Source organism: Panthera tigris, chromosome B2 (genome assembly GCF_018350195.1).
Source record: "Panthera tigris isolate Pti1 chromosome B2, P.tigris_Pti1_mat1.1, whole genome shotgun sequence".
NCBI lineage: Eukaryota > Metazoa > Chordata > Mammalia > Carnivora > Felidae > Panthera > Panthera tigris.
The window spans coordinates 135987515-136013976 of NC_056664.1; the positions used below are offsets into that span (position 1 = coordinate 135987515).

A 26462-nucleotide genomic window follows, 5' to 3' on the forward strand; every position below is an offset into this window, starting at 1 on the left:
AATTTGAGAAATCACGACTACATTACCTTGAGTTGCTTTATTTTAGCTTGAACATCACACTCAGAAAAATGCTCAATATTAGTGAGCTGCAGATCCATTTCTGTCAGCCACACCAGAATGCTGTCCCGCGCAGTCTCAAACTCCTCACGCTGGCCGATGAAATGCTGGGTGTCAAAAGGAAACAATAAAAATTAAAGACCACATGCTCACATGGAGATGGCACCACCAGTTCCGATGTTCTTCTGGAAAGTCATTTTCTCTCAGCAGTGAGAACTCTGCGATCGTTTACCATTTCAATCGACTCTGGATACCACTCTTCCCGTCCCGATCTTACAGAATCACTGAGGTTATGTCTTAATGTGTTCACGTGGCTCAATCCTGTCCTCTGGGCCTCTAAGAGACAGAGAAGGCATGATACAGACCTTGAGTCTGCGCAAGATGGAGGTGACGCGCTTCTGCAGGTTGTCCCATCTCTGGTTGCCTTCGTGAACCATCTGCTTTAGGCTACAGGCAGAATCGGTGCGGTTCTCTCTGGCCAGGCGACGGTACTGCTTGTTGATCAGCTCCAGCTGGGTCAGGCTCTCGTGCACCTGTCGCTGGAAAGCCTGAGACCGTACAGAAGCATGTCAGAGAGGGCATTGGCGAAGAGCTCTCACTCCGTATGGCCTCATACTGCAGGGGCAGGGAAAGGACAATTTCATCTTTTTTTAAAAAAATTTTTTGATGTTTATTTTTGAGAGAGAGAGAGAGTGTGTGTGTGAGAGGGGGAGGGGCAGAGAGGGAGGTAGATGTGGAATCCAAAGCAGGCTCCAGGCTCTGAGCCATTGGCACAGAGCCTGATGTGGGGCTCGAACCCACAGACCATAAGATCGTGACCTGAGCCGAAGTCAGACACTCATCTGACTGAGCCACCCAGGTGTCCCCAAAACGGCAATTTCTAATGAGGGTTTACTTCCCCTTATTAATAAGCAGAGTAATATGACCAGTGTGGCTTAAAGGAAGGAAGTAGATCAAACAAAAATATGAAAGGAATTGGTAAATATTAATAACCATGTATGGATATATACAAATACATATACATGTATGATATACATATGTTCATATATTATAGTTTTTTAAATGATGAGCAGCTTGAAAAAACTTTCCCATGAAACATACTAATTACACAAATATTTATGTGCGCTGAAAGTTTCAAAAATTTCTGATGTCAATACTGAGCAAAGATGTCTGTAACAGAAATTTCTCTTTATTTGCTAAAGATGCAATCTCCTAAAGATCCAGAAACTGCCTCAATTCTGATGTCCATTAAAAAAACTAAAAACACTTCTTTGCAGAAGGTTTCTAAATGCAAGCTGTTATTAACTTTTAAGAAAAACAGTATAGTAAAATTCACGTAACCTGAGAGAAAAGTTTGGAACATGCTCTATTTATTTTTTGTTGTTCCCATGAATTATTCATTTTTTTATAAAACATTTTAGAGCTTATGCACCACCATATGCTGTAATGTCTATTTATTTATTTGTTTTTACAATCATTTATTTCTACCATGTTTTATCAATCATCCTTCATTCTTGGTACAGTTCACATATCTTGGACAAATTTCATAACCACACTATCACTTTTAATGATTAAAAGTTAGTTTTTAGGGGCGCCTGGATGGCTCAGTCGGTTAGGCATCCAACTTAGGCTCAGGTCATGATCTCACAGCTTGTGAGTTCGAGCCCCACGTCGGGCTCTGTGCTGACAGCTCAGAGCCTGGAGCCTGCTTCCGATTCTGTGTCTCTCTCTCTCTCTCTGCCCCCTCTCCCAGTCACTCTGTCTCCCTCTCAAAAATAAAAACATTAAAAAATAGTTTTTAAATGATTAAAATGTAGACCTCTTGTGTCTATTTATTTTTGAGGTTACCCTATGTGATAGTTTCAAGTTTCTAAAGGTAAACTCTTTCTTCTTTCTTCTTGCTCTCTGCAGTACAACATAGTTCTACCATTAAGAATCATTTGGCCAACATAAAATGAAGCTTTGTTTTCAAACTCATGTGTATGATTTATTAGTGATGTTTACCCCAACGATAGGCAGAAAATTGTACGATGAAGTGGTCTGGTCTGAACTCCTCTAAATCGCCGAATTCTTCTTCCTTTGGCTCGTCACACTGTTTACTTTCTAGCACATCTGTGCCTCAGATATGGCTTTCCTTTGGAGAGTTGCTTTAAGAGACTTCATCTTAGGAAAGCTAATCTCCTATTCTACAAAACAATTTAAATGATTTCTCCAGAAAAGGAAGCGGTAAGGAGAGTTCAGCTTTTGCCATTATTGGGAGTCACAGAATATGTTTTCCCATTGGCGTGACGACAGGCACCACGGGTAGGTAGCCAGGTCCATCCCAAATCTGCATGCATTTGAACAGGCAAAGACTGCCCTCAAATTTTGTTTTGTTTTGTTTTTTTCTTTAGTTTATTTCTGTCTCTTAAGAACATTAACTAAAAGATAAATGATAAAATCATTTATTATAGAAGCTAACCATATGGCTAACTTTTGCCATAAAATCTGAGCGTCTAAAATAGCATCAGAAAGGACTGTACATAATCTGCTTAGTAGTATAAGCCAATTAGAGGAGGTTTTAACCTTTATGAAACACAGCATAATAAGATGGGATTACATGGATACCTCCCTAGCACTGGCTCACACCGGGAGGACCTCAACTCTACTGTATAGCTCACTGTGGTTTTGCACTAGAAGTTTTCAAAGGGAAAACATTTTAGATACGAAATTATTTTCCTGGAATTCAGTGGCAGAGTGACACATGAATCCATATTCAGACATCAGGATAACTCTTATTTATTTTACATAGTATTTGAGCATTTTTATAGATTCAGATATAGCTGCTCATCTATGACTCTTTGATTACAAACCCCACAAGCACAAAAACCAAACTTCATACTTACTCTAACTGGCCTCAAAAAAAGCCAGGTAAACTGACATTACAAGGTAAAAATGAATTCAGCTGGATTTGGCTGGATTTTTAGTCTTATTTTTTTTTATCATCATGATCTTATTTTTGAGAGAGAGAGAGAGAGAGAGAGAGAGAGAGAGCGCGCATGAGTGGGGCAGGGGCAGAGAGAGAGAGGGACAGAGGATCCAAAGCAGGCTCTGTGCTGGCAGAAGAGAGCCCAAGTCAGACGCTCAACCGACTGAGCCACCCAGGTGCCCCTGTAGTCTTATTTTTAAACATCTCAAGAAGCCTGAGGCAGAATTAGCAACCAAGAATGACTTTTGTAAGATTCATGCACCAGAACTTTGCTGTCAGTATCTAGGAGCACATATCTGCCTATCAGTGGAACTGATGGAAAAAGAAACTTCAAATTGAAACATGGTGAACTTTAGGCTATGTCGGTTCCTCCGTGAAAATGAGAGGCAGGTGTTGGGGTATCACCATCCCACAGGGATACAGGAGACTGGAGATCACACAAACAGGCCAGATACTGCGGTCAGTTAGTGAACATTTCCTTCATGAATACGACTATATTGCCTGCTATTTTTGTCTCTATGTAATTGAAACGTCTTAGTGACTCAAAAATGGCACTGCACTTCATTTGTCGTTAGAAATGGCTTATAATTATCTTACTTAATTCTGTAGCCAACTCTACTTTATCCACGATTTAAAAATATATATACCTGGGCGCCTGGGTGGCTCAGTCGGTTAGGCATCCGACTTCGGCTCAGGTCATGATCTCACAATTTGTGAGCTCGAGCCCCACGTCGGGCTCTGTGCTGACAGCTCAGAGCCTGGAACCTGCTTCAGATTCTGTGTCTCCCTCTCTCTCTGCCCCTCCCCTGCTCGTCCTCGCTCTCTCTCTCTCTCTCTCAAAACTAAATAAACATTAAAAAAAATTTTTTTTAAATAAAAATATATATACCTATTCTCTAATTAGGTAAAACAAAAGTCAAGAAAATATATGAAGAGAGATTTTGATAGTATGAAACAACATCATATTCTTATCTTAGGTGGTTGATAGTGAAGAATTATGAAATAAAAAAATGCCAAGATCTTTTTTGGGGAATCATGATTTGTGTTTTGTAATAGAATTTCTTATCATTGTGACTTCATTTGTAATTGTTGATATTGTTAACTAAAAACCTCATTTCCCCCCTTCATTGCCTACTTATGAGGCAGTAATAAAGATGACCACAAAGTCATCACCCAGTTGTTCGAACAAATAATGTGTGGGCCAACAGTTAGTTTATGTCTTGAGACGCCAACGACTAGCTGGCTATGCTCATTGCAAAATAAGGATGAAATATGTGGAATTAAAAATCACCTCAAATTTCTTTAGTTCTTCCTTGGCAACTGTATAGAGCACCCCGGAAGAGCTGGGGAAGGCAGCTGTCCTTTCTGAAATCTTGAGCCAATCTTCAAAACGAGAATAATCGTCCAGAAACTTCTGCCACAATCGCCACGTCTCTTCAATTCTGAGACAGATAATGAAAAAACAGAATCTGATTGTTTGGGGACTGTTTATGCTCCAGAACCATGTTTGATGCCTGCGGCAGGGCTAAGAGAGCCCAAACAACCATCCGTTGTGCCAAACAATAACTGTGCCTTCAGCCAAATCTGACCAGAGTGAAAAAGAGACAACTGTTGGAGCTAAAATGAAACAGCTGTGTGTTTTGGTGGTTTTTTTTTTTTTTTTTTTTTTGTACCCATCCTGCAGCTTTGGATTTGGAATTAGTCAAATTGTGTATTACAAGCACATAAAGTGACCTGTGCTATATATGTGCAAGGGAGTTCAGAAGTACAACACCATGTTTGCAGGGAAAACTCACGGCCAAGGTTCCACTGAAATCAAACTAAGGTCTGAAAACGCATTTAAGTCCAAAATCAAACTCACCCTCATCAAAATTAACCAATGACAGCAAGGCAAATATTAACTTTTCAAGAGTTCTCCGAACAGTACAGAAGATTACGTGTTACTGTAAATCGTTATGGTAATTTTCTAACCCAACACTACCTTTTACTGCCTTGAATTTCAAAGGTTTTTTTTTTCAAAGATAAGCTCTTTGTTTTATTATTTCATTTTTAATAAAAATAATATTATTTTTCACACCTCCAATTCTGTAATAACATACTTGTTCAGCAAGGGCATATTTTTATTTTTTTGAATTATATCTAAACTATTAGGTCAGGCATAGTTTGGCTTGGTATATTCACATACAGTAGTCCCCCCTTATCCGTGTGGGATATGCTCCAAGACTCCCAGTACATGCCTGAAACTGTGGACAGCACCAAATCCTAAATGTCCTTTGTTTTATCCTCGACACACATATGATAAAGTTTAATTTAAAAACTAGGCACGGTAAGAGATTAACCACAGTAACCAATGATAAAATAGAACAGTCATAACAATCTACTGTAATAAAAGTTATGTGAATGTCGTCTCTGTCTCTCAAAATATCTTATCATACTGCATTCACCTTCCTGTGATGATGTGATGACGGATGAAGTTAATGGAATGACCTAGGTGTTGGGACTAGTGTTAGGCTGCTATTGACTTTCTGACTGTACATCAGAAGGCGAGATCTTCTGCTTCTGGATCCCGCTTAACCGTAGGTAACTGAAACCATGGAAAGAGAAATGGGGGACAAGGTGGGGGGAGACTACTGTAATACCTGTATACCTACTTGTTTTCCAACTAAATGTAGAAGACGGCAAGTTGGGGAAACCAGTGCTATTTTTGGACATTGCAAACAAAAGGAAGTGGTAAGCAATGGATACTCTGGGTGGTCACTTTTTTCTTTTTGGTCCTTCCTCTGCCACAGCTCCTTGAACCTCCCAGCTTACCTGAGCCTCCTCTCCATGGACATGGCACAGATATTCCTCCACCGCCGGTCCAGGTTTCGCGTAGCCTGCTGGATGGAGTCACACTCCGCATCTGTGGCACAGGCGTCACAGTCGTGCAGCAGGACCTCACACAGGTTGAGGACAGACGCCACACCCGTGCTGTGTTTCTCGATGTCTCTCTGAAGCTCCTGTGGGAAAGGAGCCATGCTTGATTCAAGTACTCGGCTACAGATGCAAGGAGATGCGGCAGTATTCACTGACTGATGAATGGTTAGGCAAAACCCTGACAAACACCTTATTTCCTTGCATGAGGTTTCTTCAACTTCATTTACAAAATACGGCAACCGCAAAAATATGAGAAAACGAATCTAGGAAAATTCTGGCTAGGTGAGCAATGCCAAAATATAAATGGAACGAATGAAATAAACTACATTAATTACATTAAGAGTAAAACTAGCTTCTTCAGTGATTGAAAAGTAAATCTTGTCCCAGACAGATTACCACTTCCATTCCAATATATCGATCAACCAATCAAAGGAATACATGTGCTCTTATTAAGTACTGCCACTTAAATGGGATTTCATCTCCAAAGATCTGCAAACTGCTTAAAACAGCTAATTCCACCATCACTAAAAGTACCATGATTTAAAAGATCTAGGTTCTCTTATCATGTATGACATCATAACATCAACAGCTTCCTCAGGGAGCAATTTTAAAGGTAGGGCAGAAATAGAAAGATGACAATGATAATCAAGGCACTGAATTTCCCCAGTATACTGCCACGTAGAGTCTTCATGTTAACTGCATAAAATGTAAATGCAAAATGTATGTTACTTTTTCTATTGAGCTTTAAAAAAATTTTAAATGTTTTAATTTATTTTTGAGAGAGGGAGACTGAATGTGAGTGGGGGAGGGGCAGAGAGAGAGGGAGACAGAGAATCTGAAGCAGGCTCCAGGCTCTGAGCTGTCACCACAGAGCCCGATGCGGGGCTCGAACTCACGAACTGCGAGATCATGACCTGAGCCGAAGTCAGACGCCCAACTGACTAAGCCACCCAGGCGCCCCTTCTATTAAGCTTTTAACTCAATTTGCTCAAAGTATTTCATTATTAAAAGCGGGCTACTGGTAATTTTGCTTGCCCTATTCATCAAGGTCCTTACTGTGTTTTCCTTGTCTTTAAAACTATTCTTGGGTTTTTCCTAACTTTATTCTTGTTCTAATGAGAATTCCTCAACTTATTCAAGTAGCTGAGATTTATATTTTTGTGTGTATATTCTTCCTCCTATTTTTCTCTTTAACACGCCGTTACTAGGTCTTCTATGCAAATATTAGCTTACTGTCAAATGCAGTAACGGTACCTTTGATTAATATTTGGAGATTTTATGAACTAGACAGAAGACAGATTCTATAAAAAATATTTCTATTTCACTAACAGTCCTCTCAGATCTTTTACATTATCACTTTCAGTTATGGGGAAATCATCACAAGAACTGCTGGTCTAAAAAATATAAAATTGAACTCAATATTTACTCAAAGATGAAGACAGAAACATCTGTGAATGAGATCACCAAGTAAATTTTAGGTGTTAAAGTGCCTTTTGTAGAAGGATATACATTTGTAAGTAGTGTTAGGTACATCAACATAATCAATGCATTTTAAAAGTTATGGCACTTGATTTAACTTCCCCCCAGTACTCAAAAAAGTACTTTCCAGCTTTATTGAGATATAACAGACATATAACGTTGTGTAAGCTTAAGATGCATGATGTGATGATTTGATGTATATATATATTGTGAAATGATTACCACAATAAGTTTAACTAACATCTATGACCTCACATAGTTACAGTGTGTGTATGTGTGTGTGTGTGTGTGTGTGTGTGTGTGTGTGTGTGTTGAGAACTTTTAAGATCTACTCTCTCAGCAACTTTCAAATATGCAACACAGTATTGTTAACTATAGTCATCATGCTGAACATCACATTTCCAGAATGGATTCATCTTATAACTACAGGTTTGTACCCTTTGACAACCTTCATCCATTTCCCTCACCATCACCCCCGTCTTTGGCAACCACTAATCTACTCTCCGTTTCTATGAGTTCAATTTTTTTTTAGAGTCCACATATTAGTGAGATCATACAGCATTTGTCTTTCTCTGTCAGGCTTATTTCACTTAGTATGATGACTTTAAGGTTCATCCACGTTGTTGGAAATGGCAGTATCTCCTTTTTTATGACTGAATAATATTCCACTTTGCATACATACCACATTTTCTTTATCCATTTATCAAATTATGGGTACTTAGACTGTTTTCATGTATTCACTGTTGTAAATAATGCTTCAATGAATGTGGTGGGTGGAGATACCTTTTTAAGATAGTGATTTCATTTCTTTCCAAAATCTACCCAGAAGTGGAATTTCTGGATCATATGGTAGCTCTATTTGTAAGTTTTTTTAGGAACCTCCATAATGTTTTCCATAGTGATGATACTGACTGACATTCTCACCAATAGTGCACTAGGGCTCTGCTCTCTCCACATCTTTATCTCTTGGTTTTTTGATAATAGCCATTCTAACAAGTGTGAGGTGGTATCTCTTTGTGGTTTTGATTTGCATTTCCATGATGATTAATGATGTTGAACATTTTCATGTACCTGTTGGTAATTTTAATATCTTCTTTGGAAAAATGCCTACTCGTGTCTGTTGCCCATTTGTAAAACTGGATTATTTTTGTTTTGTTTTGTTTTTGTTTTTGCTATTGAGTTGTAGGAGTCCCTTATATATTCTGGATATTATCCTTCTCAGACATGTGGTTTGCAAATATACTCTCTGATTGCAGAGGTTGCTTTTTCATTTGGTTGATCATTACTTTTGCTTTGCAGAAGCTTTTTAGCTTCATTTAATCCAAATTGTTTGTTTGTTTATTTATTTTTTGGTTGTACTTTTGGTGCCATATCTAAAAAATCATCTCCAAAATCAATGTCAACAAGATTTTCCCCTGTGTTTTCTTCTAGGAGTTTTATGGTTTCAGGTCTTCCATGTAAGTCTTTAATACATTATTTTGAGTTAATTTTTGTAAGTGGTATAAAATAGGGGTCCACTTTACTCTTTGGCACGTGAATGTCCAGTTTTTCCAAGATTATTTTTTGAAGAGACTATCCTTTCCCCATTGGATATTCTTGGCTCCCTTGTCAAACATTAGTTGACCATATATGCATGGGTGTATTTTTGGGCTCTCAATTCTGTTCTATTGGTCTATGTGTCTGTTCTCATGCCAGTATCATACAGTTTTATTATACCTTTATAACATAGTTTGAAATAAATAAGTGTGATACCTCCAGCTTTGTTCTTTCTCAGGATTGCTTTGGCTATTTGGGATCTTTTGTGATTCCACATACATTTTAGGATTATTTTGTCTATATCTGTAAAAAGTGCCACTGAAATCTTGATTGGGGTTGTATTGAATCAATAGATAGCTTTGGCTGTATGCTCATTTTAACAATATTAATTCTTCCAATCTACGCACATGGGGTATCTTTCCATTTATTTGTGTCTTCTTTAATGTCTTTCATCAGTGTCTTAATAGTTTTCAGTGTAGAGATCTTTCAGTTCCTTGGTTAGATTTATTCCTAAGTATTTCATTGTTTTTGATGCAATTATAAAGGAATTGTTTTCTTTTCTTTTTTTCCAGGTAGTTTATTATTAGTGTACAGAAATGCAACTGGGGTGCCTAGGTGGCTCAGTCAGTTGAGCATCTGACTCTTGATTTCAGCTCAGGTCATGATCTCATGGTTCATGAGATTGAGCCTCTCATCAGGCTCTGAGCTGATGGTGTGGGGCCTGCTTGGGATTCTCTCTTTCCCTCTCTCTCTCTGCCCCTCCCCTGTTCTCTCTCTCTCTTTCAAAACAAATACATAAACTTAAAAAAAGAAATGCCACTGATTTTTGTATGTTAAATTTGTATCCTGCAACTTTACTGAATTTATTAGTTCTAACAGTTTTTTGGTAGAGTGTTTAAGATGTTCTATATATAAGAATATGCCATCTACAAACAAAGAAAATTTCATATCACCCTGTCTGATTTAGATGCCTTTTATTTTTTTTCTTGTCTGATTACTCTGGCTAGGATTGTGAGTACTATGGTGAACGGGCCTGGTGAAAGTGGGCACCCCTGTCTTGTTTCTGATCTTAGAGGAGAAGCTTTCAACCTTTTACCACTGAGTATGATGTTAGCTGTGGGCTAATCATATAGCCTTTATTATGTTGATGTACATTTCCTTTATATACCCACTTTGTTGAGAATTTTTATCATTTGAATTTTGTGAAATGCTTTTTCTGCATCTATTGAGGTAATACTATTTTTATATTTCATTCTAGGAATGTAAAGTATCACATTTATTTTTATATGCATATGCTGAACCACTCTTGCATCCCAGGGATGAATCCAACTAAATCATGGTGTATGATCCTTTTAATGTGCTGTTGAATTTGGTTTGCCAGTACTCTGTTGAGAATTTCTGCACCTGTATTTATTATGGATATTGGCCTATAGTTTTCTTCTCTTATAGTGTCCTTGTCTGGCTTTGGTATCAAGGTAATGCTGGCCTTATAAAATGAATTTCAGAGTGTGCCCTTCTCCTCAATTTTTTTTAAGAGTAAGAAGACATGGCTTTAATGTTTGGTAGATTTCACCTGTGAAATCATCTGGTCCTGGACTTTTCTTTGTTGGGAGGGTTTTGATTACTGATTCTGCCTCCTTACTCATTATGGGTCTGTTTATATTTTCTATTTCTCCCTAATTCAGTCTTGGCAAGTTGCATGTTTCCAGGCATTTACCCATTTCTCTCATGATCCTTTGTATTTCTTGTAATGTCTCCATTTTCATTTATAGTTTTTACTTATTTGGGTCCTCTGTCTTTGCTTTTTTTGGCTAGTCTAGCTAAAGGTATTTCAATTTTGTTTATCATTTCAAAGAACCAGCTCCGTTTTTTTAATCTTTTATGCTGTTTTCCTGTTCTCTATTTCATTTATTTCTGCTCTAATCTTTCTTATTTCCTTCCTTCTGCCAATTTTGGGTTTAGTCTGTTCCTTTTTTGTTCCTTGAGGTACAGTTACTTATTTGAGATTTTTTCCTTCATATAAGCATTTATCACTATAAACTTCCCTCTTAGAATTGCTTTTGTTGGACTCCATAAGTTATGGTATGTTGTGTGTTTCCTTTTTTGTTTATCTCAAGATATTTTTTAATTTTCCTCGTTTTCTTTTTTGATCAGAAGAAGTGTGCTGTTTAATTTCCGTGGATTTGTGAATTTTCTAGCTTTCTTCCTATTCTCGATTTCCAGTTTCACATCACTGTAGTTGGAAAAGACACTTTATATAATTTACATTTTCTTGAATTTGTTGAGACTTGTTTCGCTGGCGAGGCTCTGCGATCATCGCTAGTTGGGTGAGGTCACAGACTGTGCTCCCTAACAAGGCAGTGCCTGGTTGGACTCTGTGATTAGGTACAACTACAGGCCGGGCTCCACAATCACTCCTGGTTAAGTGGGATATCAGGCCGTGCTATCAGACCACATGGTGCTACCGGCTGGACTCTGTGTTCAGGTGGAGCCATAGGCAGGGCTGTAGGCTATGCCCTGGAATTAGGTGAGGTGATAGTCTTGGCTTTGTCATCAGGTGGGCCACTGGCTGTGTTACCCTATTGGGCAAAGTTACTGGCTGGGCTCTCTGATAAAGATGGACATTCAGCTGCATCACAAAGTGTGTGGGGCTAGAGACTATGCTCCATGGTTGAGCTGGGTCACTGTCCAGGCTTTCTTGTCATGTGGGGTCACAGGCTATGCTTGGTGGTTGGCTGGAGTCACGGCTAGGCTCCCTGCTTGAATAAGGTTGCATGCTATGTTCAGCAATCAGACAAGGCCATAGGTTGGATTCCACTGCTGAGTAGGGTTACTGTCTGGGCTCTATAGCTGGGTAAGGTTATAGGCTGGGCTCTGTGGCTGGGCATGGCTGTAGGTTGAGCTCTGAGGTTGTCCAAGGTCACTGTCCAGACTCCCTGATGATGCAGGGCCAGAAGCTATGCTCAGCAGTTGGGTAGGGCTCCTGGCTTGGCTCCCTGCTCAAGCAGGGCTATTGGATGGATTCCGTGGCTGCCTGGGTTCTCTGGCCAGGCTTCCTGGTGGGGAAGGATGAAGGCTATGCTCAGCTGTTGGGCGGAGCTAGGAATTGGCTTCCCTACCCAGGTCAGATGGTTTCTAGGGCTCCAAAGTCAGTATGGCCCATTGTCTGGGGACCCAAATCAGGCAAAACGGCCAAGTGAACTCCCAGGTCAGACAGGGCCACTGGCTGGGCCTGCTGATGGGCAGAGACACAGGCTGGGATCTCTGCTTGGGTGCAGCTGCAAACAGGAATGCAGTCTGCCAAGACGTGAGTGCTGGCTGCCATAAGCCTCAGCCCCCTTCTCACTCACTAACTCATCCCCAATAGTCAAGCTATACAAGATCCCTTAGTGATTCTTATGAGATGAGATCCAAGTGGGCTTCCTGAGAAGGGTGCGGGAGCCAGGGAAGCCAGATGCCCATCTTGGCCATGAGGTGCCCTCTCAGTGCAGCTCTGTGCCAGCCATGAAGCACAATGTGGTCAGAGTGTGGTCACTCCTCTTTCCCTTTTAATGTGGTCCTTCTGGTCTTTGGGGTCCGAGTGGGTGCTTTATCCTCATGGTTGGGTTTTGGGAATTTTACAGTGGTGCCTTGTTTATAGATAGGTGCTTGCTGGCCTTTTTGTGAGGGAGGCTTAAGTCAGAAATAACCTATATAGCCATATAGACGATGTGACTCCTCTACCCTGGAGCAGACACTCATGGGGAGACCATTGTGGAAACAAGGGCCAGGATATGAAAACCAGAACTTTAACTGACAGATTGCTGGAGGCCCAATATAGACAACTGAGTTAAAAATTCCAGAGGACCCAGTCATGGGTGGGGCTGCACAGTTTTGTGAAATTTACATCCAGGAGCTCAACCAGATTCCCACAGTAAATATCAGAGAAAAGACCCCTTGTGCATCTGCTCAAAAGTTTCTGTTAAAATCAATATATGAAATAAGCTTGAGGGGTGTTATAATTATGATTAAATGCTCTAATACAGATAAAGAGTTTAGTTTCAGCTTTAACCTTCATTGATAGTGGTCCTGAATGACATACAGCGTTTCTGAATTTATCCTTATTCATCCATAACACAGAGAAATCTGACAAAATGTTCTCTGAACCCATCTCAAGTCCACATATATTTCTGCCCAATTAAGTATGTAATAATTAAGTACACCGGCAAGAGAAACATATGGAAACCCCACAGAGGGGAACAGAAGAACATGCATTTCTTATCAGTTTAATCTCTTTTTAAATATTCAAGGGAATTTTCCCCTTTGGAGACAGATTACTACTTATCTGCCTTTTACAACATGGATCACAAATGCTTTAATTTTTTACAGAATCGTGGTTAACATTTGCCACAAAAGAAACTGTAGTGAATGTGATAGAATTGAAGTAAAATTTACTAAGCACCCACTTTGTTCTAGGTGCTGTGCTAAATGATTTTCATATTAATTTTTATAATAACACTGTGAACCATGCACTCTGGTGATCAGCATTCTATATATAAGGAATCTGAGGATTAAATAGTTCATTACACTGCCCTGGGCTATGCAGCAAAGAGGTGAAGCCCAGATTTGAACCCAGGGAGTCTTTACTTCTAACCATTGGCATATAGTTGTTTCCTTTTTTTTTTTTTTTCAACTTTAACTTAAAATTTAATTAAAAGGCAATATGAACATATATTAATATATTAAAAAGTCAGAAACTACTGCCAAGCTTCCAGTGAATTAGTTCCCTTTTCACTCCTGATTCTCATTTTCCAGAAATAACCATTTCCATCTCTTGGAGCTCTGTCTTCCTGTTTTAATTTCTGTATTTCTAAGTAACAAGTTTATGTTGCTATTTCTTGATTTTTAAAATCTCGACATTATCTATGCTTCTACAAGTAGAGACGGAATCAACTTCAACCTGACTCCCAGGGCTCCAGTTACTGTTTGAGCACATCTTCTAGCTAGAGCAATACCGTGGTTATTTAACATGATTACTTAATATTTTTCACATCTGAGCAACAGCCTATACTATGGTTATATTTCTTTTCATATATATATATATATATGGCATTTATGGAATCAGTAGCTCTCTCCTCTCTTTAAAACATGAACATTCCTAGCCTCCATCCTTTCTCTTATGGAGTTAATACAACTCCTTCCATTATGGTTAAGCCCATTAGGTTATCTAGTTCAACTGTCTTACTCCTAGTAGACATCCATTCCAGAGGAGCCAACTCCCTACTCCAATGTGAACAGGGATTCTCCAGGCTTCAGGGCAGCTGGCATCTGGGATGTTCCTTCACCATCCGTCCTGGGAATTTTCTTCTCTCTCAGGTTTTATATTATTTTTCTTCTCGTTTTTTAGTATATGTGACATCTTTCATTAGCTTCCTGAGAATATATGCATAGGAGGTAAATATTTTATATATTAAATGGCAGGTGCAGTATTCTAAATTATAAATAATTTTCTCAGCTTTCTGGAGGCACCGTGTCACTGTCTTTTAGCTTCCAGCATTGTTTTGGAGGATCAGATTTTTTCATCTTGGAAACCATAAAGATCTTCCCTTTGTCGGCCATGTTCTGGAATTTTATAATGGTTTTGCTTTGTTTTTAATTTTCCTGGGCATTTGTAAGTTTATGCTCTAGAAGTGCAGCTGATCCGTGAACAAAGCGGAGCTTGATGGCACCAACTCCCCACCAGCTGAAAATCTGTGTATAACATTTGACTCCCCCCAAACTTGACTACTAACAGCCAACTGTTGACTAAAAGCCTTACCAAAAACACAGTCAAATAACAAATATTTTGAATTTTATATGTATTATATGCTGTATTCTTACAATAAAGCAAGTTAGAAAAAAGAAAATCATAAGGAAGGGAAAATACATCTGTAGTACTACATATTTTATTGCATAAAAAATCCACATATAAGTGGAGCCATGCAGGGCAAACCCTTGCTGTTCAAGGGTCCACCCTATAAGCTTTTCAGTTTGGGAAACTTTTTTACATTACTAATTTGATAATCTCTTCCTTTTTAATTTTTTGTGGGGGACTATTATGGAATAACTAAATTGGATTTTAAAATTCTTTCATTAATCCTGGCTGTGATATAAACCTGGCTAGTAACATGGTGGGAGCTGGGGCAGTGGGCGTCATATCGTCAGGTACAGAGTATTTCATTTCATCTATTTTTCATATAGTGGCTCCAGCCTCAATGGTGCCCCGTAGCCCCAAACCCAAACTCCCTCTGGGCTGCCCTCTCCAAGGAGGATCCTTGGGCTTTCTATTGGAGTCAACAGGCAGAAGTTGCCTAGGATTAGGGGGATCTGCCAGTCAAACCGCTCCTTATTCAAATTTTCAAGCAATTTTCCATTTTAAAGTCCTATAGACTTGCTGTCTGCACTTCATGAGTCTTCTTGCATTTCTTTTTTTTTTTTTTAAGTTTTTTTAATGTTTATTTATTTTTGACAGGGAGACACAGCATGAGTGGGGGAGGGGCAGAGAGAGAGGGAGACACAGAATCTGAAGCAGGCTCCAGGCTCTGAGCCATCAGCACAGAGCCCGACGCGGGGCTCGAACTCACAGACCGTGAGATCGTGACCTGAGCCAAAGTCAGACGCTGAACCGACTGAGCCACCCAGGCCACCCAGTCTTCTTGTATTTCCATGGCATGAATCAGCTTTCTCCATCCTCCATCCTGCTGACAGCAGTAACTATTCATCTATCCACTGTGGTCTTCCAAAATTCTAATGGGCGTCTGTCATCTTTACCATCTTCTTTCCTCGTCTCTTTGCCATTGTGGGTTTTGACCTTCTTTTCCCTTTACGTTCATTTTACTGGGGTTTAGAAGTGGGTAAGGCTATAAATGTATATGATCGATTTGCCATATTTACTTAGATACAGCTTAGGTTTTCTCACATTTGCTAAATTACAATACTGGCTATTAGAATTGTAACTGTTTTTAACCAGTTCTCACTTGTAGAGATCATTACCATGTTCTCCAGGAGTATTCAGGGAGCTGGAGGCCAACCCAAACCGCTATCAGCTCAATTATCAGAATTTCAAACACAAGAGAATCCATCAAGCGCTTTAATCTTACAAAAATGGGAAAATGTCCTGCTAACATTTTTTTAAAAAATAAATGTTGATTTAAATATTAAACTATTCCCACTATCTAAAACCTATGTTTTAATACCTAGTTGCACTGCTTTAAATAGTTCATGAAATAAAGTAAGCACACAGACTATTTTGTAAGATTTGATAAATGGGTCTGTTTATATTTTGTAGTATTTTTAAATTAAGCAACTTGGCTATAATGGCCTAAATGTAATGGAAGTAACCAGAGCGTGGACAGAATGTTCGAGGACAATCTAAAGGCATGGAGTAGCAATATTTCTTATGGGGGATTTTTGGTCTTTTCTACCAACAACTGGAGTCTGCTGTGCTTATTAAGAACAACGAAGGGGAGTAGGAGGGGAAAATCCTTTATGCGGGCATTTTTCACTTCTCATGGTCACTCTTTTTTACTCTGGCGGATGGTGTATTGTAGGCCAGTGTGATATACCGCCTTTGATGCACACATTACGGTAAAATTACAGCGTGTGTTCTGTAGGCCATGGAACACTCCTTGCAAAACCATTGTTTTAGACTCTAAAAACTCTAAGAATGCACTGTAATCTGTATTCAAACACCAAATGCAGAAAAAAAAGCTCCCTTCTATGCATGTAGTGGTGGGCTAGTGACCTACACAGAAATAAACAAAACTGCCTGCTCTGTTATGGAGACATCACTGCAACCCAAGCAGTTTAGGATGTCTTCTTCGTGGACCAATGACATTAACCCCTAAGATAGCATAGCTTCTTAAGACTTAACTCCTTGGTGACGTGGGACCTATTTGCCCCAAACACCTGCCATGCCCAAGCCTCCCTCCCCTTTCTCAGCAGCTCCCCTGTCTAGCTTCCTCCTGATTTTCCTTCTCGATTCATTCACCGTCTCACATCCACCTCTGTATCCTGGCCAGGAGCACAGATGTTCAAGAGCCTACTTACTTCCTTTAGTTGATTTAAGTTTTACCTGCTGCTCAGTAAGCTTTTTCTGTATTTCATCCGAGTCACAGGAATCATAGACTATGGGCTTGGCCAGCTCTGACTCGATGTGAGCCAGCCACGTCCTCAGGCTGCTCATGTTCTTATCCAGCTGCTGTACGGCCACCAGGGTCTCCTTCAGCTTCTTTACCCTGTGGGCAGAGGAGAGACTTCACCTTCAGTGAGAGGCCCCACTCAAGTTTCCCTTGTGAGCAAAAGTGAGCACTCAGTCTAAAGCCAAGTTGCCTAAAGTCAAAGTCCAGCTCAGCTCAGCCACTTACTGGCTGTGACTTTGGGCAGTTGTACACCCTCCCTGGGTCTCCATTTCCTCATCTCTATAAAATGAAGGTAAAGGAAGAGTATGTGTGAGATCTGAATGAGTTGAATGATGCAGGATATATGGGAAACATTCAATAAATGTCAGCTATGATGATGTTCAACATAGCTATAGTAACAGGTTACTATGGTGGTCACCAAAATTGTTATTTCCACAAATTATGTAATTTATACTAATTGAAGAATACCTGGGAGCAAAAAATGAACATTTCCAATTGGTAGGCACCAAAACAGATAACACACTCATGGTTCTGACTACTCCAGCCCTGGTGGGATTTATTCCCGCACCCTTGTGGCAAACTCAGCTAAAAGAAGAAAGCACACTTAAGACGAATGATCAGTGAGCGATCACGTGCACTTAATGCCAGATCTCGTTAAAGGTAACCGAGGACCCTTTGGGCTACAAGCAGCAGAGGGCAGATCCAGGGCCGACCACCATCTAGTCTTCGCCTGCAAAGCCTAGTTCAATGCAGTATTTTCTACACAGTATGTTTTTAAAAAATGTTTTCCCATTCTTTCCAGGAAGAAGTAAAAACCAGTTTGCTTAAGATTGCCACTTATCTAACAATCCTGTGTGGACATCCTATGTGTAAGATGCTGGGAAGACAAAATAAATAAGACTTGATTATTTTCCTATGAAATGCACGATCTGACTGGAAAGCTGGACATGTCAACAGTGAAACATAACACAGTGTGAGAAGAACTAAACTAATGAACCAAGTCCCTGGCTAATAAATAGGGAGGAATCAATTCTGTCTGGCCGTCTTCAGTAATCATTCATTCGCTCGTTCAGTCTCCATTGGTTCAGGTCTATTCTTTCTACAAACATCTATGATGCTAGGTAGCCATGGAGCTAGGCGACAGAAATACAGTGATGACTGAAGGTTCATCCCAGCCATTGAGGAGCTGAGACTTTGCTGAAGAAATAACATTTGAGCTGCATCTTGACAGGTGGATACTAGCCAAGCAGAAGATTTCTGGCCTAGGAAACACAGGAAAGAAAATCAGAGATATGGGAGGCAGAGTGCCATAATGCTAGGGGGGGTGGGGGCTGGGGGGTGGGGGTGGTGGGAAGAGAAGCCGAAGAGAGATGTAGTTGTGCTGAAGCAAGACGGATGGATAGGCTAAGATTATAAAAGGCCTGCTGTGACACCATACTGGCTTTGTGCGAACTTTAAAGATAAGCAGGAATGTGGCCAAGACGTATTAGCCCAGGAATGACAGGATCAGTTCTGATTTTGAGTATGTGAGTTTGAAGTGAGGCTCGTATGGAAAACCATTCTGGAAGTAAACAGAATAACCCAAGCAGCTACATCAAAAGCCTGCACTTGGGGAGCCAGGGACAGGGGTGGGGCGGGGATTGCTAAATTCATGAACTGCCATGATGGGAGGCAGAAGGAGTTAAAAATGATGTGATTATATGGATGCTGCCGTCTCCGAGGGAATGGCTGAGGAACAAGTTCACGGGGTTAACGGTGCAGGAAGTTTGCAATATGACGAGTCTGCGGGTCGGGTAGACATGCATAGAAGTGTAGTTCACAGGTGTCGAGGAAAGGTCAGGGTTTATGCCAGGGTTGCTTTAGGTATTATTGGCACAGAGCGAGGCCCAACGAAAGGATGTATTTCATCCTGAAAGGGAATGGATGAAGAGAATGAATTTTAAAAGGCTGGCTCATGAAGGAAGAATCAGAGATATAAAAAAGAAAAAAAAATTCATAAAGAAAGAAGGTGACCAAGGAAAAGTGGGGCATGAAACCAAAGGCAGGAAAAACTCCAAGAAAGAGTGGTAGTGGTGGGGCGGGGGTAAGACTGATGTTGCTTGAGGGTGCAAACTTACAACAAGCAGTAAATGAGCTGTACAGATCTAATGCACAGTAAAGGAGCAAAGACAACAGTAATTGTGCAATAATTATGAATTGTGATAACTATTGCTACAGGGGCAACCACACTATCATAGATCAATGTATCAAAGTAACACATGCTACACCTTAAATTTACACAATGGTACATGTCACATATATTCAATAACAAAATTTTAAAAAGAAGTGTTGGTTAGTGATCTGAATGCCCCCTTGATTAGATTCACTTGGTCGGCCTCAGATAAATGGATAAATGCAGACTCCTGGCTAGATTCCAATCCACTTCTACCGAATTAGAACCTCTGGGGGTGTGGCCGGGGAACTGGCACTTTTCACAAGCACTCCAGGGGAGTCTCAGATACACTAAAGTTCGGGGACCGATGCTATCCTCTGTCAAATGGACAGCAGGATAGTATAATGAGACCTAAAAAGACCTAAACACAATGCATTTGGCTTAAGAAATACAGTTATGGTAAAGGAGTATTGGTAATTTTTTTTTTTAACCAGGCAGTAAAGGTGAGTAAATATGGTATGAAACCTGTAGAACGATCTGGCTGCAAGGAAACATTGATTTGTTTGTTTTGTTTAATGCAGTTTAATATTTGGAATAACTCTGGAATGTTTTTAAGCAGAGAATAAGGAACTTGTGAGAAAGAAGCCAATGACCGAAGGAAAAAGGAGGAGAGAAATGACAGATGAAAGCAGTTGATGGCACAAGGATGCAGAGTAGATGGTCAAGGACACAAGGGCAGGGGTACTTTTGAAGGTGTTTTCCTACTGAGTCAGGCTGTAAGCAGGAGTTTGGGAGGGCCACAGGCAATATTTCTCAGCTCTATTATTATCAAGTAATAGCTAGCAGCAAAAATCCATTAACGAGACCCTGGTGCGGGCCTGACACGGCTGAGTATCCAGATTGCTCTAAAGAAAAAGGTAGACGGGAGTGAAAAGCACACGGTCAGTGATTTCACGTTCAGCCCATATTTGAAAGTCACTGCTGGGGCGCCTGCGTGACTCAGTCGGTCAAACATCCAACTCTCGAGTTCGGCTCAGGTCACGATCTCCCAGTTTGTGGGTGTGAGTCCTGCGTCGGGCTCTGCACCGATAGTGCGGAGTCTACTTCGGATGTTCTCTCTCCCTCTCGCTCTGCCCCACCCCTCTCATAAATAAATAAATAAACATTAAAAAAAATAAAATTCACTTCTGCTTTCAGGCCACGAGTGCTCCCCGAAGCTCAGGAAACGGGGTCACCTTATTGCCGCTGCTTATAACATAGACGAATGCAGATGGGCAAAATACATCAACGTCCGAGGTGCCAACTTGGCTCAACTGAAGAGGTATCGGCAACAGGACTTTGCAGAACTCCAGGGATGTGACATATTCCAAGGCAGGAATCGATAAAGAATGTTCTCAGAGACGGAGGACTTGCACCCCGAGACATCAAGTATTTCTCGGCTCTGTTACTCTCAGACAGCAGAGAGGGGCTTCTCAAGCGAGGGGCTGTTCCAGGATCACTTAGGGGTGCTTTCAAAGCACAGAGGCCACCGGCCAACTCTCTTCCCACCTCCTCCAAACTCCTCCTTGGAGGACTCTGAGAAGCTGCTCTGGTCAAGAGCCATGCTCTGAAGAAAATGTCTTATAACCAAAGTCTTTGCAGCATTTTCCTTCTTTTCTTCTTCCTTCCTCTTTAAATTGTTTTTTAGTGTTTATTTATTTTTGAGAAATAGAGTGCGAGTGGGGGAGGAGCAGAGAGAGAGGGAGACACAGAATCTGAAGCAGGCTCCAGGCTCCGAGCTGTCAGCACAGAGCCTGATGCAGGGCTTGAACTCATGAACCCCGAGATCATGACCTGAGCCGAAGTCAGATGGTCAACCGACTGAGCCGCCCAGGCGCCCCAGCATTTTCCTTTATTTTTAATTACTTAAAATTGATATCACCACTTCCATTATAAATAGAATGTTTACAAGCCAATGTTTCTCTCTCAAATAAAAATCTAGTCATGATGTAATCACTTTTCTCTTTGTCACACAAATGCTTTTAAAAGGATTTTCACTATGGCCAATTATTAATAATAATACCTGTATTTCATTAATTATTACAATACCTATATTTGAAAAACATTTTCAGTTTGTAAAGGTACTGTTAGGTACATTACCTACATTGCATGGAAAAAATATGTATGCATGGAAAAAAATGTAGGAATCTTACCTACATTGCATGGAAAAAATATGTATTTAAAAATTATGTTCATACGCCACAATACATTCTATTGATAGGAAACAGAAAACATGTGTTTCTCTCTGTTTATCATGACTCATAATTCTATTCAAGCTAGGACTTCTCTAGTTATTTTTGTAAATACAAATTGTACGCTGTCCCCAGGGAAGTCCAAGGTATTGACCTTCAATAATAATTCCAAGAATGTTTACATACAACCTACTCACATTTTCTCACATATAAGACAAAACGCACTTGACTGTCAGCCAGTGAATAACAGTTTTAGAATAGCTACTGGATACAAAGCTGTAGGTGCACGTTACCAATGGCCATGGCACGGGCTTGGAATTTAACACGGCCCTGGCCATCCTGCTTCCGTGGTCCAGGTTGAGAGGACAGTCTACAGTCAATAAACACAAGGAGACTGCACTGAGATGTCTGTCCCAGTTTTATCTCTGGAAGAAAGTCCTTTCGGGAACCTCTCCCACCTGACCAGACCAGCTTCCTGTCTTCAGATTTGGTAGCTGAACGCGGACCATGCTTTGGGACACATGCTTTATAGCAACCTCATAATATCATCAGGGTTTCGTGCGGAGTTGGAGACTGGAAGAACACCTCATTCAGTGCTTGCTTCCTTCTTTCCCTTATTTTAACTCCCTGGTATTATTTATACACAAGTTCCTCTCCCCACGTTAAGTTCCTTGGAAAGCTGGAACTGTGAATTTCTACTTTGGGGTTTCCCCTTCCCCTGCCGTACTAAACTCAGTGCTTGGCACAAAGTTGGGCACTACTTAAATGCCTGATAAGTGTTAATAATTAGTATTCTACCTAAGTAAAAGACTTTTATTGAGTTAGCACAGTTTATTTTTAATTTCATTGATATTAAACGCATACTTAAATCTTCCCTCTAAGTCCAACGTTTGCGAATGGTCTGTCAAGTACTAAAATTCATTCATCCCCTTGGTTCAAAATTCATTTACCAAAATTATCAAAAGATCTAAGGCACAAAAGAATGTGAGTAAATACTGTTCCCCCAGATATTGTCTACACTAGTCAAATAATTTACAAGATTAGTAATCTTGTATAATATTGAATGAGTTCCCATAGAGCAGTTAGTGTGCAATATGTCAGGGGCATCGTGACATGGAAATGCTTGTTCATATAGTCCATTAGGGACAGGTTCCTCTTTCAAATGAATGTGTAAATCTTAGTGAAGTCAATGGGGGTGAGCATTTAAGTAGTTTTGCTTTCTCATTTTTTAAAACATGCATTTGACTACAAACAGCAAAATGCATTGTGTGTGTGTTGGGGGGAGCAGATGTGAGCTGAGAGGAAGTGGGTAGTAAAGCCCCCATACATCTTCCTTGACCTTACGAAACGCGATATTTGCAGGACATGAGTCATTCTTTGTTAAGAAATGTCCCATCTTTTTTCCATTATTTCTTTAAAGGAAATCCTTGGGTAAAGTGTCACAATATTTCTATTCATCTATCACTGTAAGAAGTTTGAGCAACATTCCTTTTGGTAGCATCCAGGATTATAATTCAAAATGGATGTTTGCCGATGTCACAAGTCTGGGTAAGTTGTTTAGCAAAAGTCTTGTAAATCTGTAAATCCCTGCAGCTGATGGGTCTCTTTGCACAGTCCAGTGTGCCTCACAGGACTTCACCCTTTTTCAGAAGGGTTCTACTACTAAAACCAGTCGTCCAGCTTCTGAACACTGTTGCACGAATATCTATATACACATATACACGTTACATGTATGTATTTATCACTATCTTCCTTCATCCTAGTTTAGTAGATCCATCAACAAAAGCAAAAACAAAATTTCATATTCTAAATATAATAGAACCCAAAGCACCATTAGTAAATCCTATTCGTTAATAGGAATTTATTTGGAGGATGTTATGGTACAAGAATAGTATTTTTTTAATGAAGCTAAAATTCCTGATATAACATTATTCTAACAGCAAAATATCATGAAATAAATATTTGCATAATACACAGAATTACTATTTTCGACATACATTTTTCCATTTGGCGTATATTTTAAAACCTTTATACTGGTCAGTGACCAAAACTTACTGGCAAGCCTATACAGAAATGGCTTTTCTCATACACAAAACCCTCTGGGCCCCTGCAATATGAGATCTTTATTTAATAAAGGGAAAGCTTTCAGCCACAAAGCTGGGAACTGGCTAAGACTGAATTTCAGTTTCATCAGGAGCCCATCCTTTAAATAGCAGATGATAGACCAACTGGATCATCTTACTGGGTCTCCTTCTGAATCTCTTTCCTGTGTCTCAGCCTCTCTGCCACGGCCATACCCCTCGTATGACGCATACAGTCCAGAGACAACTGGAATACCAAGCCATAACCAAGTTCATTAACCTTTCCCTCCGGCTCCACATGCCCAGTAGGGGGAACAAGAAAACAAACCGACAAATAACTCTTGGGAGTCCACGGCCAACGAGCTCCTAACACCAAATCATCTCCACTTAACACTGGCAAAAGCAATTATGGATTAAAGATCCAGCATCTATCCTACGAACCCCACGTAACACGAAAGCTATGCACAATGGAAGAAACTCAAGGAGATGCCTGCCTTGTGACATCGCAGTTACATTCTGGGAGATCTGAGTCCACACAGCCGTCCTCTGCCATCCTCAGGGCACACAGATCTTCCGCCACCACCATGAAGCTTCCAACTTGCAAAAGTTAGGTCTGCAGAGCAAAAGGCTAAATCCTGCGTGGGGATGAAAGCTTCCCCTTGTCTGCGTATGGAAGTATGAAAATGCTCACTCTAAACAAATGTTGGTAGGTCTCTGCCTGATAATATGACACTGAGCAGTGACAAGTGGTCATGTTTCTAAATAAAACCTACATTCATTAACATGTGCCAGGCCTGATCTCCTGGAATGTAGGCCACGAGTGTAAGAAGGGGAAAAGGCTCAGTGTAATCTGCAAAGGAGGGGGAGGCTTTCTAAAGAAAGAAGGATATCAAAAATAAGGCTGGCCTGCAGACACCGCCATTCTGGAAGAACAGTCAACTCTTCTTGTGGGCTGTTTGCTAAGTTGGAAAGGATATTCGAAAAAGATCAATCGCCCAAATGCAAACAAACAAAACCTCCACAAGCGCGGCCCATTGTAGTAGCAAAAAAGAGCAACTTCTTTTTGTCTGCTGTTTGAAATGCGAGCTAATGGTGTAAGTAGGAGTTTTAGGGGTTGTTTGGGAAGGTGGGATGGAAAAGATACTCAGTAGAAAAGGAGTTGGTCTTCACTTTTGAATAGACTGTTGAAGCAAAAGAGTACCTGAAGAAATAGTATTCTTCCCCTAATATTCAAAACCTTTGTCCTTTTAAAAATAATGATGTACAGAGACACAAATAACATTTTCATTTTAAGGTAATAAAAAAAAGCATCCGTTCATTGGCTTGGTGGGATTCAGATAAATTTATTTTGTGGATTTCAAGAGTTTCAAATTTTCTGCACTGAATCTATAGTAATTTTATAATTTAAGCTTTTAAAGAAAATAGCCTCTCAAATTATTAATTACTGGGAATTTAAAAAAATGTGGTGAATGCTGGCTGCTTTAAAACCTTTTTGGATCAAGGTATATATACACACACATATAAATACAAAAATAATAATGAACATTTTCTAAGTTCTTTTTAAAAGGCCTATATGATGAACTGCAAAATAAAAGAAAGCATTTGGTTCTGGTTATGTGAGATAATTGCTTTTAAAACAGAAACATTTTATTTTTAAAAGAAGCAAGCTTATATTTTACATAAGAAATACAGTCCAGACGACTTAGTTTTAATAAAATTACTTTTCAAATCCTGCTATTTAAAGATAAAATGGGTGATGGGCATTGAGGAAGGCACTTGTTGGGATGAGCACTGGGTATTGTATGTAAACCAATTTGACAATATATTATATTCATAAAAATTTTTTAAAAATAAAGATATCTTACTGTGAATTCTTTATAAAACAATCACTCCTATAATTTATTATTTTTAACAATCAGGAATAGAAACATCTAAGCTTTGGTTAAAGAGATATGTAGGCCATGATTCCGTAACACTAGGGAAATGTATTTTTTCTTGATTATGACTAACATTCCTGAAAACTTGAGATCTTTGAAAACTTTTACTGCCGTTATTTTCCTAGTTCAATTCCTTTTTACCTTATTTAGTTCTCCTCATGGGTTAAAATTTTTTCCCCATGCTCATTATCATTAGGACAATATATTTGTGCCAACAAATGAAATATAAAGCAAGGCTTTAAAGACACGATTACTGTCATGGCAAAAAATGATAACAATATCAATGCCCATCAGTGGGGAAAATATTGGATAAACCATAGTATATTATATATTATATATATTATATATTATACACAGTATATTATATTATATTATATTATATTATATTATATTATATTATATTATATTATATTATATTATGGAATCCTCTGCAGCTATCTAAAAGAACGAGACTGGCATATGTGGCATTTTATAGTATTCACGGTCCTTCTCCGGCATTGCCTCTTTGGAGCTATGGCAGTTATTCTTATGAATATTTTGAAGATGAGGAGTCTAGGGCTCAGAAAGCTTCTGCAGCGAGCCCTGGGTCACACAGGCAGAACGAGGCGGACTAGACTCGGGCCTCTTGATTAGTTCTGCATTGTATCCGTGCTTGCTGCCTCCATACATTCCTGATCCTGGCCAGAGTTTTCCAAATTGGCCACCTTGAGATAAAGCCAGCCACAGATTCCAAGAATCAAGTTTTCTTTTTCCTCGAGTGTGGGTGGAACTCCAAATCCCTTCTGGGGGCAGCTGCCGCAACTTGACCAAGCCTTCCCTGCACTGCGTGTGCGTTTTACCTACACAGCCTCTAAACTCCCTCTGGGCGGAGAAAGCGTCGTTCCCTGAGCACTTGGCAGTGCTAAGGTACTGTCTCATGCGATGCTCCAAATACATTTTTACACAT

General features: G+C 39.9%; 1 protein-coding gene across 18 annotated transcripts in view; it reads right to left on the reverse strand.

Moving 5' to 3' along the window:
- Positions 1-26462, reverse strand: part of SYNE1 (spectrin repeat containing nuclear envelope protein 1) — a 470028-nt gene that overhangs the window by 28318 nt on the left and 415248 nt on the right. For 17 of the 18 annotated variants that reach the window (XM_042987332.1, XM_042987340.1, XM_042987338.1 and 14 more), the window contains 5 exons: positions 17049-17211; positions 5837-6024; positions 4317-4467; positions 423-605; positions 27-164 (listed from right to left, as the gene is read on the reverse strand). In XM_042987332.1, the coding sequence (XP_042843266.1) occupies positions 27-164; positions 423-605; positions 4317-4467; positions 5837-6024; positions 17049-17211 (823 nt within the window). Of the gene's footprint in view, positions 1-26; positions 165-422; positions 606-4316; positions 4468-5836; positions 6025-17048; positions 17214-24069; positions 24796-26462 lie in introns of those variants that run through there. The other variant, XM_042987348.1, reaches the window with a different exon arrangement.